Source organism: Pezoporus flaviventris, unplaced genomic scaffold (assembly GCF_033815535.1).
Source record: "Pezoporus flaviventris isolate CSIRO_AGI_PZ_B2104156 unplaced genomic scaffold, CSIRO_AGI_Pfla_v1 ptg000350l, whole genome shotgun sequence".
In the NCBI taxonomy this organism is placed as follows: Eukaryota; Metazoa; Chordata; class Aves; order Psittaciformes; family Psittacidae; genus Pezoporus; species Pezoporus flaviventris.
The window spans coordinates 440095-452724 of NW_026892897.1; the positions used below are offsets into that span (position 1 = coordinate 440095).

General features: G+C 59.2%; 1 protein-coding gene across 1 annotated transcript; it reads right to left on the reverse strand.

The window, feature by feature from the left end:
• Window positions 1–6993: 6993 nt before the first annotated feature.
• Window positions 6994–10856, reverse strand: NEUROD4 (neuronal differentiation 4). Its single transcript, XM_061443323.1, has 2 exons — window positions 10798–10856; window positions 6994–8439 (listed from the first exon to the last, which is right to left on the reverse strand). The coding sequence occupies exon 2, from the start codon at window positions 8428–8430 to the stop codon at window positions 7435–7437; it is 996 nt and encodes a 331-aa protein (XP_061299307.1). The 5' UTR covers window positions 8431–8439; window positions 10798–10856; the 3' UTR covers window positions 6994–7434.
• Window positions 10857–12630: the final 1774 nt, after the last annotated feature.

A 12630-nucleotide genomic window follows, 5' to 3' on the forward strand; every position in this document is an offset into this window, starting at 1 on the left:
GAGGGGTGCAAGAGGGATGTGGGGAGAGATGCTGAAGGGATGCAAGAGGGATGGAGGGAGGGACCAGCTCCAGACTGGGGCACCAATGACCTCACCCTGCATCTTGTATAACTTGTGGCAACTGGAGAGGGGGCTCAGGACCCCCCGACACGAGGCAGGACGCCGGCACGTGCCGATCCCCCCCCGGCACCGTGTCCATATGGAATAACGGCCACTGCCGCTGTGGCTCCCGGCCCCGCTGCCTCATTAACCCCTGCTCCAGGCTGGATCCCAGCCCAGCTGCCAGCGACGCTCCCGGGGGCCCAGGGGTCAGGCCTGGGGTGGTTTGGGTCTGGGGTTCACGTGGGGTTGCGGCTGGGCTCCATCCTGCCCACAGCGCGGTGCTGGGCTCCATCCTGCCCACAGCTCAGTGCTGGGCTCCATCCTGCCCACAGCTCAGTGCTGGGCTCCATCCTGCCCACAGCTCAGTGCTGGGCTCCATCCTGCCCACAGCCCAGTGCTGGGCTCCATCCTGCCCACAGCGCAGTGCTGGGCTCCATCCTGCCCACAGCTCAGTGCTGGGCTCCATCCTGCCCACAGCCCGGTGCTGGGCTCCATCCTGCCCACAGCGCGGTGCTGGGCTCCATCCTGCCCACAGCTCAGTGCTGGGCTCCATCCTGCCCACAGCCCAGTGCTGGGCTCCATCCTGCCCACAGCCCGGTGCTGCTGTTGGGCTCCATCCTGCCCACAGCTCAGTGCTGGGCTCCATCCTGCCCACAGCCCAGTGCTGGGCTCCATCCTGCCCACAGCGCAGTGCTGGGCTCCATCCTGCCCACAGCCTGGTGCTGGGCTCCATCCTGCCCACAGCCCGGTGCTGGGCTCCATCCTGCCCACAGCCCAGTGCTGGGCTCCATCCTGCCCACAGCTCAGTGCTGGGCTCCATCCTGCCCACAGCCCAGTGCTGCTGTTGGGCTTCATCCTGCCCACAGCGCGGTTCTGGGCTCCATCCTGCCCACAGCTCAGTGCTGGGCTCCATCCTGCCCACAGCACGGTTCTGGGCTCCATCCTGCCCACAGCTCAGTGCTGGGCTCCATCCTGCCCACAGCACGGTTCTGGGCTCCATCCTGCCCACAGCTCAGTGCTGGGCTCCATCCTGCCCACAGTGCAGTGCTGGGCTCCATCCTGCCCACAGCACGGTTCTGGGCTCCATCCTGCCCACAGCTCAGTGCTGGGCTCTATCCTGCCCACAGTGCAGTGCTGGGCTCCATCCTGCCCACAGCACGGTTCTGGGCTCCATCCTGCCCACAGCTCAGTGCTGGGCTCTATCCTGCCCACAGCGCGGTGCTGGGCTCCATCCTGCCCACAGCCCAGTACTGGGCTCCATCCTGCCCACAGCCCGGTGCTGGGCTCCATCCTGCCCACAGCCCGGTGCTGGGCTCCATCCTGCCCACAGCGCTGTGCTGGGCTCCATCCTGCCCACAGCGTGGTGCTGCCATTGGGATCCATCCTGCCCACAGCCCAGTGCTGAGCTCCATCCTGCCCACAGTGCAGTGCTGAGCTCCATCCTGCCCACAGCTCAGTGCTGGGCTCCATCCTGCCCACAGCCCGGTGCTGGGCTCCTGCCCACAGCCCAGTGCTGCCCTTGGGATCCCATGGCCCTGAGGGCCTCAGCTACACGGTTTGGGACCCCTTCCAGGGATGCTGACTCCATCACTCCCCTTGGGAAGCCTGTTCCAAGCTGGATCCCCCTTTTGGGGACGGAATTGCTCCTAAGTGGGGCCGGTCCTCAGGGCTGGGCTGCTCCTGGCCCCACAGTGCCCTTTCCAGTGCCCATCCCTGCCTCTCGGTGACGTCCCAGTGCCCCCCATCATCCGGGTACCCACAGCACCGCTGCTGCCTTGAGCATCCCATGGGCGCACGGCCCAATCCAGCCCTTGGCTCCCATCTCCTGGACCATTTGGGCTGGAAAAACCACCCTGGGAGGAGCTCTTCCTCCTCCTTCTTAGGGCCGGGGGGGGGGGGGGGGAAGGATTGGCCACGGGATGAGTTTAAAGATGGGATTATTCCTGTTCAAATTCCGATTAAAGCACCCTGGAGCCCTCCGGCCGCGCCGTTAAGCCCAGCTCTAATCTCGCCCCGGCAGCAAGGCTCCGTCAATAGCTCCAAATCTCCCCGCTGTTGGTTTATCTGCTGGGGATTAAGCTGAACTTGTATTAGGAGAGATAAATCCCCCCCTATGCACCCCCTACACACCCCCTTCCCCCCGAGCTCTGTGTGTGTGGGGCTGGGGTGCTCAATCACTGCCGCCCTCTCCCGTGTCTCCCAGGGAAGGGGGTGATGGTGTTCCCGATGCCTGCCCCTGCCCATCGCTCCGGGATGAGCAGCTCCATCCCCACAGGCTCTGCTGTTGGCCCATCCCTTCCTGCTGGAGCACCAGGAGCCATCCAAAGGGACGTCACGGGAGCATCCCGCACGAGCCAAACGTGATCCTTGAGGCTTCCAGAGCAGGACAAAGAGTGGGATTGGGGGACAAGGAGGAAGGGCTGCGGGTGGCATCCTCCGAACGGAGCCCATGGTCCTGCACACCTTTAGGATCCATGCCCTGTGCTGCAGCGTTGCTTGGTGGCATGCTGGTTGGATGCACTGGAAGATGCGGGATGCTGCAGGGATGGGGATGCCCCATCCATAGGAGTTACCCGCTCACGCATCCGTGTCCAGGAGTTTGGAATCATGGAAAGAAGAGGCTGATCCTGAAGGTGCAGACGTGCAGGTGATGGCTTGGCTGCCCCAAGGGCTTTGGCCAAGCCCAGTTTAAGCCCTGCTGCAGACAAGCTGCATCCTGGCGCATCAAGCACGGTGCCACCACATTGATCCCATTGGGACCCCACTCCTACGGGCCCAGGAAGCTCATTGCCCAAATCTGATGTTCCCAAGGGGACAAAGACGATTAAGTGGGGAATGAACAGCCGGACACTGCGGCTTAGTGGGAAAAGGCTGGAGGGTTCCCGAGCTGGGCACGTTGCGGAGCTCAGCGGCTCTCGGCGTTATGAGCTTACCCCCAAGAGCAGAATTACAGCTCTAAATCCAAGCTTTCCCCAGGCTCAGCAATTCCCGAGCTCCGGACACCCCCTCCCTGCTCTGGAAACCAGGACAGCTTGGAGGCAGGACCCACGCACAGGGAAGAGCTGCTCCCAACTGCGGCTTGCCCAATGCGAGGTCTTCCATGGACGCCAGCGCCGTTGACCAAGCCCCAACCTCTATCATGGGGATGCTTTGCATGGGATGGAGCATCCCTCTCTTGGGGTCTTCCACACCTGCACAGGGAGGAGCATGCAGGAGGTTGATCTCACTTGGCCCTTTCAGCTCTGATGGTCGCCCTTCTCCTTGCGTGGTCCCCAATGGCTTCTTCCTTCTTCTGTCCCTAAAAGAGGGATCCTGGGCTTTGGGCAGCTCCCCAGGGATGGGGCTGGCTCTGCTGCCGGCTCTGGCCTCCACATGGACCCACAGGGTGGAGTTAAAGCAAAGCTTTAATAGCCCAAGGTGCATCTGGAGCTGTCTCTGCATCCCAAATCAGGGCTCACGCAGCCATTGGAGATGATGGAGGAGCTCCAGCTCCAGCTTCCTTGGCCCCTTCTCCCAATAGGAAGAGCATCCTCCAATCTCAGCGATGCCATAGTGTGGGAAGGGGCAGGTTTTAACAAGGGCATGTTAATTGCTCATTAGGGCTACATAACGGACCCCACCTGAAGGCCGCTTGCTCATCCATCCATAGCTCAATGTGGGTCCTCACGAGCGCTGCTGAGAAGCAGCCTTGCCCTTCCCAACATCCAGGCATTCCCAGTCCCATTCCCTCCTTGGCATGGGACCTATCCCAACCTCTCCCTATCTGGTGTGGGGTGGAAGATGGACCTGCCCCATCGCAGTCCTGGGCAGCACATATACAGGCCCTATATATACAGTGAGGAAGGACCACGGGCTCTGTTTGCAGGATGCTACTTGCAGCACTTCATCCTTCTCCCCCAATCCCACTCTTTGCCCTGGTCTGGACCCCTCAGTGCCATGGCTCAGTGGTGCCCTTGGCATTGCTGGGGCACGATTGGATTTGCAGAGCTGGAAGCTCTTTTCCAACCTGATCCCGGCGTGCACGGAGCATCCCGGTCCTCAGCCCATCCCCGCGGCTCCAGGCTCCGTGTCCTGCAGATCCATGTGGGATTTCCTCCACGTGGAGCTGCTGCCGGCCCCGCCGCACGCACACAGGGGTATTCCCTCGCCAGCTGTGCCTCCCGGCTCTCTTGGCACGGGCTGGAGCTGCTGGAAGAGCCAATTCCTGGCTGTTGGGCACACACATGGGCCCCGGGGAGCTGGCACCGAGCAGGGCTTGGCCACCGACCAAGGAGGAGAAGGGCCAGGACACAGCTGGAGCCCCAGCACCAGCGGGCAGCAGCCGCTGTCCTTGTCCCACTGCGCCCCGAGCATCACCAGGGGGTCACATTGACCTGGGTGCGTGGGCAGGGGAGGGGGGTACCACACAGCCCCCTCTGCGTGTGATGCGTGTAAGGCCCAGGGGGTGCATGGAGGTGTTGTGAGGAGGTGGTGGGAAGGGTCTTCCATAGGGTGCAGTAACCCCCAGCCCATGGAACAGAGTGGGGAAGGATGGGACTCATCCTCATGGAGGTGAAGCCCCATATAGGTTCATCCCCTTGTAAGTGCATCCCCACGTAGGTGCATCCCCATACATCTGCATCCCCGTACATCTGCATCCCCATGCATCTGCATCCCCATGTAGCTGCATCCCCACGTAGGTGCATCCCCATACATCTGCATCCCCGTACATCTGCATCCCCATGCATCTGCATCCCCATGTAGCTGCATCCCCACGTAGGAGCATCCCCACATAGGTGCATCCCCACATAGGTGCATCCCCATACATCTGCATCCCCATGTAGCTGCATCCCCATGTAGGAGCATCCCCACATAGGTGCATCCCCACATAGGTGCATCCCCATACATCTGCATCCCCATGTAGCTGCATCCCCATGTAGGTGCATACCCACATAGGTGAAACCCCATGTAGATGCATCCCCATTTAGGGGCAACCCCATGTAGATGTGCTCCCATGTAGATGCATTCCCATGTAGATACATCCCTATGTAGATGCATCCCCACATAGGTGCATCCTCACATAGGTGCATCCCTATGTGGGTGCATCCTTATGTAGGTGCAACCCCATGTAGATGGATTCCCATGCGGATGCATCCCTATGCAGATGCATCACTATATAGATGCATCCCCACATAGGTGCATCCCCATGTGGGTGCATCCCCATGTGGGTGCATCCCCATGTAGATGCAACCCCATGTAGATGCATTCCCATGTAGAAGCATCCCTGTGTAGATGCATCCCCACATAGGTGCATCCTCACATAGGTGCATCCCTATGTGGGTGCATCCTTATGTAGGTGCAACCCCATGTAGATGGATTCCCATGCGGATGCATCCCTATGCAGATGCATCACTATATAGATGCATCCCCACATAGGTGCATCCCCATGTGGGTGCATCCCCATGTAGATGCAACCCCATGTAGATGCATTCCCATGTAGAAGCATCCCTGTGTAGATGCATCCCCACATAGGTGCATCCCTATGTAGTTGCATCCCCATGTAGGTGCAACCCCATGTGGGTGCATCCCCATGTAGGGGATTCCCACATAGGTGCATCCCCATTCTGCTCCCCAAACCATCCTGTCTCTGCCACGTGTTGTGGTGTCCGTGTGCCGCAGCAACACGTATGTGTCTGTGCATGGGTGCACGCGCCTTTACATGCGTGTGAGCGCGTGTTCGTGACGCGCATCCCATGCATGCAGGCACCGGGCAGGCAGAGACCTTCCCACTGTGTCCCATGGCCAGCACCAGCCACCAGCAACCCATGGAGCCCAGCCCCAAGGTCGGGGATCCCAGATGGAGCCCACAATTGGGGGGGTTGAATGCTCTGGTCCCCCCAAGCAGCCCAGCACCAGCACCCAGCACCCAGCACCGCATTGAAGACCCCAGACAAGGAGACACCAACCCAAGGGCGATGCTGCTTGAAACAAAACCACGACTTTATTTGAGCTAAAACCCCCAAATCTGCTTTCTTTACAAAAGGATAAACGTTTGCTCTCAGTACAAAAGGGAAGAAGGGCCCGGAGGGGACCCAGGGGCCGGGCAGGGAATTCCGGAGCTCGAATCACCTCCAGATTCCCAACTCCATACAAAACCAAGGAGCTTGGGCCAATGGGACATCAAAAATAGGGGCCTGGGATTTCTTGGAGACAAAAATAGTTGCATAGGCTTTGGAAGTTATTGCTCATCTGAGAATACAAGGGATGAGTTGGGAGCTGCCGGGCTTCCCAAATCCACCCAAGGACCATCCTAAAGATGGGATTTGACCTTAAAGTCGGTGGAATTCTTGGTTTCACCCCTAGAAAACGGGCAGGGAAAGAATAAATTAAATAAATAATGGCTAATAAATAACCCTGGAGCAAGAGCACTGCAAAGGGGACATCTCCACAACGCTAACGCTGGATAAGCACCTGGGAGCCAACTGGGAAAGGAGGAGGCTGCTTTGCGCGTTCCCTATTCCATGTGGATTGGAAGGAACTAAATGGAACTCCCCCCCCCAGGCAGGTAAATCATCAATGATCCAGGAAAATCAGACGTGTTTCCATTGGCAGGATGTGGTCGGGACACGGATCAGGATGGAGAACGCTATGAACCCTAGGAAGATGCGGAGCAGGAGCAAGGGTTCAGTGAGAGCTCCTCTTCCAGCCAGGATCTTTGTGCTCTGAACGATCAGGAGTCCCCTAAAGAGGTTTCAAGATCCATGTGCTGAGCATCTCATGCTGGTTGTAGGTCACAAGCGAGGTCTGGGGCTCAGCATGGTGAAGGGACCGTCATGGAGAAGCTGGACCACGCTGGCCATGGATGGTGCAGTGGCAGCGCACGTAAAGCTTCGAGGAGAAGCAACCGTGTTGGTCTTCTGCAAGTGGTCCAGATCCTTCCCTGAACTGGGAAAGCCATGGTCCCATCAGAGAGCGTGGAATGGGAAGTGGTCATCCCGAGGGGCAGAATGGGCTTGTCTTCACCTATGTGAGACCCACAGCCCCAAGGAGGGAGGAAAAGGAGTTGTAACGTCTTGGCAATGGATGATCCCAAGTGCTGCAGTGCATCAAGTCCTGCAGGGTGAAGCCACCTTCAGGAGCATCTCTGGGGGGGGGAGAAGGAGATCATCACGGTGGCACCTATCGCGATAGGACAGGAGGACCCCCGAGCCTTCCCCAGCCACGTCCTGCAGAGATGCTCTGAAGTCTCTCACCCCATAGTGGTGACCTCCCAGTTGTGTCCATTCTAGAACCAGCCCCGCGACGCCGCCGAGCTTCTCTCTGCAGCAAGGATTTGGGTCTACCTCTGCTTTGCTACTCATTGAAGATGGCATTGAGCTGGGGAGCAGCTACGTGGTGTGGGTAGGACTCGTAGCCCATGTCTATGGGGAGCTCGTAGCGGGGCATCGTGCTTTGGAAGTGGGAGGCATGTCCATGTGCTCCAGCCAGGCTGACCGAGGGGTAGTGGGCCATGAAGGTGTAGGATTTATCCAGGTCTGGAGACCCATCTTGCTTCAAGGAGAAGTTCCCACTGATGCTCAGGGGCGGCGTGAGGGGACCCTCATAGGGAGGAGTGGTGCAGTCAGAGGGATGGTTTCCAAAGGAAGCATCCACCAAGCTCTTGAAGGTGGGGGGCTTTAAATGCAGCAGATGGGTTTCCATGGTCCCATAGGGTGGGCTTGGGAGCCCCGGGGACTGGTAGCTGAAGGAATGGCTGGCTACGGCCGATTCACACAGCGGGGCCTTCTCCTCGTGCTTCTCCAGGAACAGGGTCTGCGGTCCCAGCTGCAGGCACCCGGCCACCAGGTTACTGGTGGGCTGGGACAAGCCCTTGCAGAGCATCTCCACAAAGCTCTTCCCTTCGGGGGTCTGCCCCGTCTCGAGCACCTCGGAGAGAGCCCAGATGTAATTCCTTGCCAGCCTCAGGGTCTCGATCTTGGACAGCTTCTGGGTCTTGGAATAACAGGGCATCACCCTCCTCAGGTTGTCAAGAGCATCATTGAGGCCGTGCATCCGCGTGCGCTCCCGGGCATTGGCCTTCACCCGCCGGGCTCTGAACCGCTCCAACCTCGCCTTGGTCATCTTCTTCTTCTTTGGTCCTCTCCTCTTGGGCTTTTCCCCATCGTCCTCTTCCTCCTCTTCCTCCTCGATGCTGTGGTGCTCTTCGTTCAAGGCAGACATCAATGCAAAAGGACCTTGCCTGCTGTTCTCTGCCTTCAGCTCGTCCTTGGAGCCCAACGCTTCGTCCATCCAGGGCTGGGTGCTCACGAGCTCTGCCATCTCTTTGGGCTTGGCATAAGTCTTGGTCATCTCTGATCTCTGCAACAGAGGGACAAGGAGATGGTAAGGAATTGCAGTGGAAGAGTCACCCAAGGTGATGGGGGCATTAGGGGCTGAGCTCAGAATCATCCCCCAGAGGCATCAACTCCTTTCTGTCCACCGATGGTACCCACAGCACCTATTCATCCATCATCCGCCTCTTTATCCATCATCTACCTCTTTATCCATCTACAGTATCAGAATCATCTCCCAGATACATCAACTCCTTTCTGTCCACCGATGGTACCCACAGCACCTATTCATCCATCATCCGCCTCTTTATCCATCATCTACCTCTTTATCCATCTACAGTATCAGAATCATCTCCCAGAGACATCAACTCCTTTCTGTCCACCTACGGTACCTATAGAACCTAGTCATCCATCACCTACCTCTTTATCCATCTACAGTAACCCCTGGTGAATGCTTTGGGAACCCACCCCTGGGGCCCAGCAGCTCTTTTGCAGGGCTCAGAGCTTCCAACCTCTCAGTTTTGGGGTTATTCCCACTGAAGAATCCCTCTCTTCATGGCTTCAACCCCGATCATCCCATTCCGGGTCGCAACAGGGCGACGGGAAGCCTCTGGAGATGCTCCTGTGGTTGAACGTTCCCTTTGCTCCGCCGTAAGGAGCGGTCCCACCGCACAAACCAGCTTTGGATCCATGGTGCTGAGCGCCCAGATCCTGTCATCGTGCCTGGCTCGTTTAATAAGGCTTAACATGTAAGCAGCTTTGTGGAAAGTGCTGCCCGAGCCCTGGCTCCGTGGCCCCCGTCCATTCCATGTGGAAAATCCCACTTCTAATACGTGGGATGCGGCTTGAGGCTGGATTAGGGCATTAATTGCTGCTCACAGCCAGTGGATCCCGGAGGACCAGGGAGCCCCAGCTGATGGAGCAATGGGGGTCTGGGGGATGCTGGTGGGTGAAGGTGCTGAGGAACCAGCTTTGGGATGAACGGAGCTGGTCCAAATTCCTTCTGGGATCCCCAGGGCTTTGCATGGTGAGAGCAGCCCTGGAACGGCTGCGGATGCGCTCCGAGGCAGCCTGAGGAGCACGTTCATTCCATCCTCAAGGATCCATCCCCAGGCATCCCTGCCTGCAGCTCCCATCCCATCCCATCCATCTGGGGGCATCCCATGCGCCAGAATCCACCCCAGAAGTAAAATCACTGGGTTCAGCCCAGTGTCCTCCCCATTCCCATCGTTTCACAGCGCGGTATTCCCATGTTGCTTCGGAAGGTTTTCTTTCTGGAAATCCAAATGGAGTTTTCAGGGATTTTTGTTCCTTTTCTCCAGAATATTGATGTGTTAAAAAAGTGGGAAAAGTGCACAAAGAGGGAATTGCCTGATGGAGTCCCTCTGGGAGTTTCCCAAGTAGGAAGCTTTGGAAGCAGGAAGGGGAAGCTTTTCCAGCCCCGTTATTTTGGATCTTTCATGGAAGCATGGAATGGTTTGGGATGGAAGGGACCATAAAGATCCAGTTCCTCTTCCCTGCATCCCACATCACCCAAAAGAACCAGAAGAAGCTCAAGGCAGGGGAAAAAAAGCCCATTGTGGCCAAAAACTTCCTTTTCAGGTAGGGAATGCTCAGCCCATCCGGCGCCAGGAGCTTTCCCTTTGTGTCCCAGGCTCCCATCCCAAAACAAGTGGGTTCAATTCCTTCACCTTTCCTGTAGGACCAGGAATTTGGTTTCAACCCTCCCGTGGTTTCCTTCTTGATTCCCCAAAAGAGGACGGTCGGAGACCATGGAAATGAGGATTTGAGTCCTCCGCACTGTATCCTGCTTGGGAATACCGCAGGATGTGGCTCAGCTATAGGGGACCCGGTGGGCTCTGACTGAGTGCTGGCTGCATCCCAGAGGATGCTTCACTGGGAATGGGGCTGTGCTTGAGGAGCTGCCCTACAGGGGTAAGAGGAACAAAAGTCGGGGGTTGGGGCAGGTTCTTCATCACCTCCATCCCCTTCATCACCTCCATCCCTTCACCTTCATCCCCTCCATCCCCTTCATCACCTCCTTCACCTTCAGCACCTCCAGCCCCGACGTGACACGGATGGCACCAATGCCCAGCCCCGATGCTCCCCCAACTCGGGTCCTCCTGGTCCCCGCATCCCATCGGGATGAAGCCGCATCCTCGGGACCCCGGGAGGGTCCGGCTCCATCCCACCCTCCACCAGCGCTCCGGGTATCCCCTCCTCGGAGGGCTCAGCCCCCCCCCCACCCAGGTCCGGGTCCCGCTGCTATCGGGGCAGAGCCTCCCGCTCCATCCCCGGCTACCGGGAGGCACCGAGCGGCCGCGGAGCCCCGTCGGAGGGGTCTGCGCATCCCTTCGTGTGCCTGCACCTTCGTGTCCGCCCTTACCTGGGCACCGGAGCGAGTCCCCGCCGTCACTTGCCCGGGCGCATCGCGCCTGCAGCCCCGGAGCGGTACCGGAGCGGTACCGGGAGCGGCACCGGAGCGGTACCGGCAGCGCCTCCGCTCTCGGGCGGTTTTGAGCCCGGCGCTGCCGGCGGCTCCTGCCCGGGCGCGGGTCCCGAGTGACTCCTCCTACGGGGGGAGGTGGCCCCGGGCCCGGCTCCTCCCGCAGCCCCACCGGGACCCCGACGGCAGCGGCCGAGGTGGGGGTCTCCGGGGGTGAACCCTGGGGAGACCCCGGGTGGGGGTCACTGGATGAGCATCCTCGGGTGGGTGATGTAGGGGCCGGGGTGCCCTGGGATGAGCAGCTTAGGATGGGCACCCATGGGTGAGCACCTCTGAGTGGGCACCCCTTGATGGGGACCCCTAAACGGGCATCCTTGATGGGCACCCTGGACCAGCTCCCTGGGATGAGCACCTTAGGATGGGCATCCATAGGTGAGCACCTCTGAGTGGGCACCCCTTGATGGGGACCCCTAAATGGGAACCCCTGGGTGGGCACCTCTGGACCAGCACCCTGGGATGAGCACCTTAGGATGGGCACCCCTTGATGGGGACCCCTAAATGGGAACCCTCGAATAGGCACCGCTGGACCAGCACCCTGAGATGAGCACCTTAGGATGGACATCCATAATGAGTACCTTTGGATGGGCACCCCTTCATGGGGACCCCTAAATGGGAACCCCTTGATGGGGACCCTAAATGGGAACCCCTGGGTGGGCACCTCTGGACCAGCACCCTGGGATGAGCACCTTAGAATGGGCATCCATAGATGAGCACCTCTGAGTGGGCACCCCTTGATGGGGACCCCTAAACGGGCATCCTTGATGGGCACCCTGGACCAGCTCCCTGGGATGAGCACCTTAGGATGGGCATCCATAGGTGAGCACCTCTGGATGGGCCCCCCTTGATGGGGACCCCTAAATGGGAACCCCTGAATAGGCACCCTGGGATGAACACCTTAGGATGGGCATCCATAATGAGCACCTCTGGATGGGCACCCCTTGATGGGGACCCCTAAATGGGAACCCCTGAATGGGCACCTCTGGACCAGCACCCTGGGATGAGCACCTTAAGATGGGCATCTATAGGTGAGCACCTCTGAGTGGGCACCCCTTGATGGGAACCCCTGGGTGGGCACCCCTGGAGAAGCGCCCCTAAATGGGCATCCCTGGACCAGCACCGTTGTATCAGCACCCCTGGATGAGCACCTTACTATGGGCATCCTTAATGAGCACTTGAATGAGGACACCTAAATGGGCACCCCTGGATGGGCACCCCTGAATGGGAATGCCTGGACCAGAACCCTTGGAGGAGCATCCTGGGATGAGCACCTTAAGATGGGCATCTGTAGATGGACACCCCTAGATGGGCACCCTGGATGGGGACCCCTAAATGAACACCCCTGGGTGGGTACCCCCCCAGTTGAGCATCCCTTGATGGGGACCCCTAAATGGGAGCTCCTGGTTGGGCATCCCTCCACCAGCACCCTTGGAAGAGCACCCTGTGATGAGCAGCTTCGGATGGGGACCCCCGGCTGAGCACCCTGCTGGGCTCCCAGCTCACCCAGCACCAAGACGGCCCCTCCATGGGGCCCATGTCCCCCCCATCCCACAGTGCCAGGGGCTTCACCACCCCCCTTGTCCAGGCTCTGCTGCAATGACACCGGTGCTGGGACACAGGCTGGGGGGGGGACACACTTCTGACACCCCAAAAGTCCTTCTCCCCCGTCCCAATTCCCCTCCATCCCTGCCCGGTGTCTGATCCCGGATCTCAGCA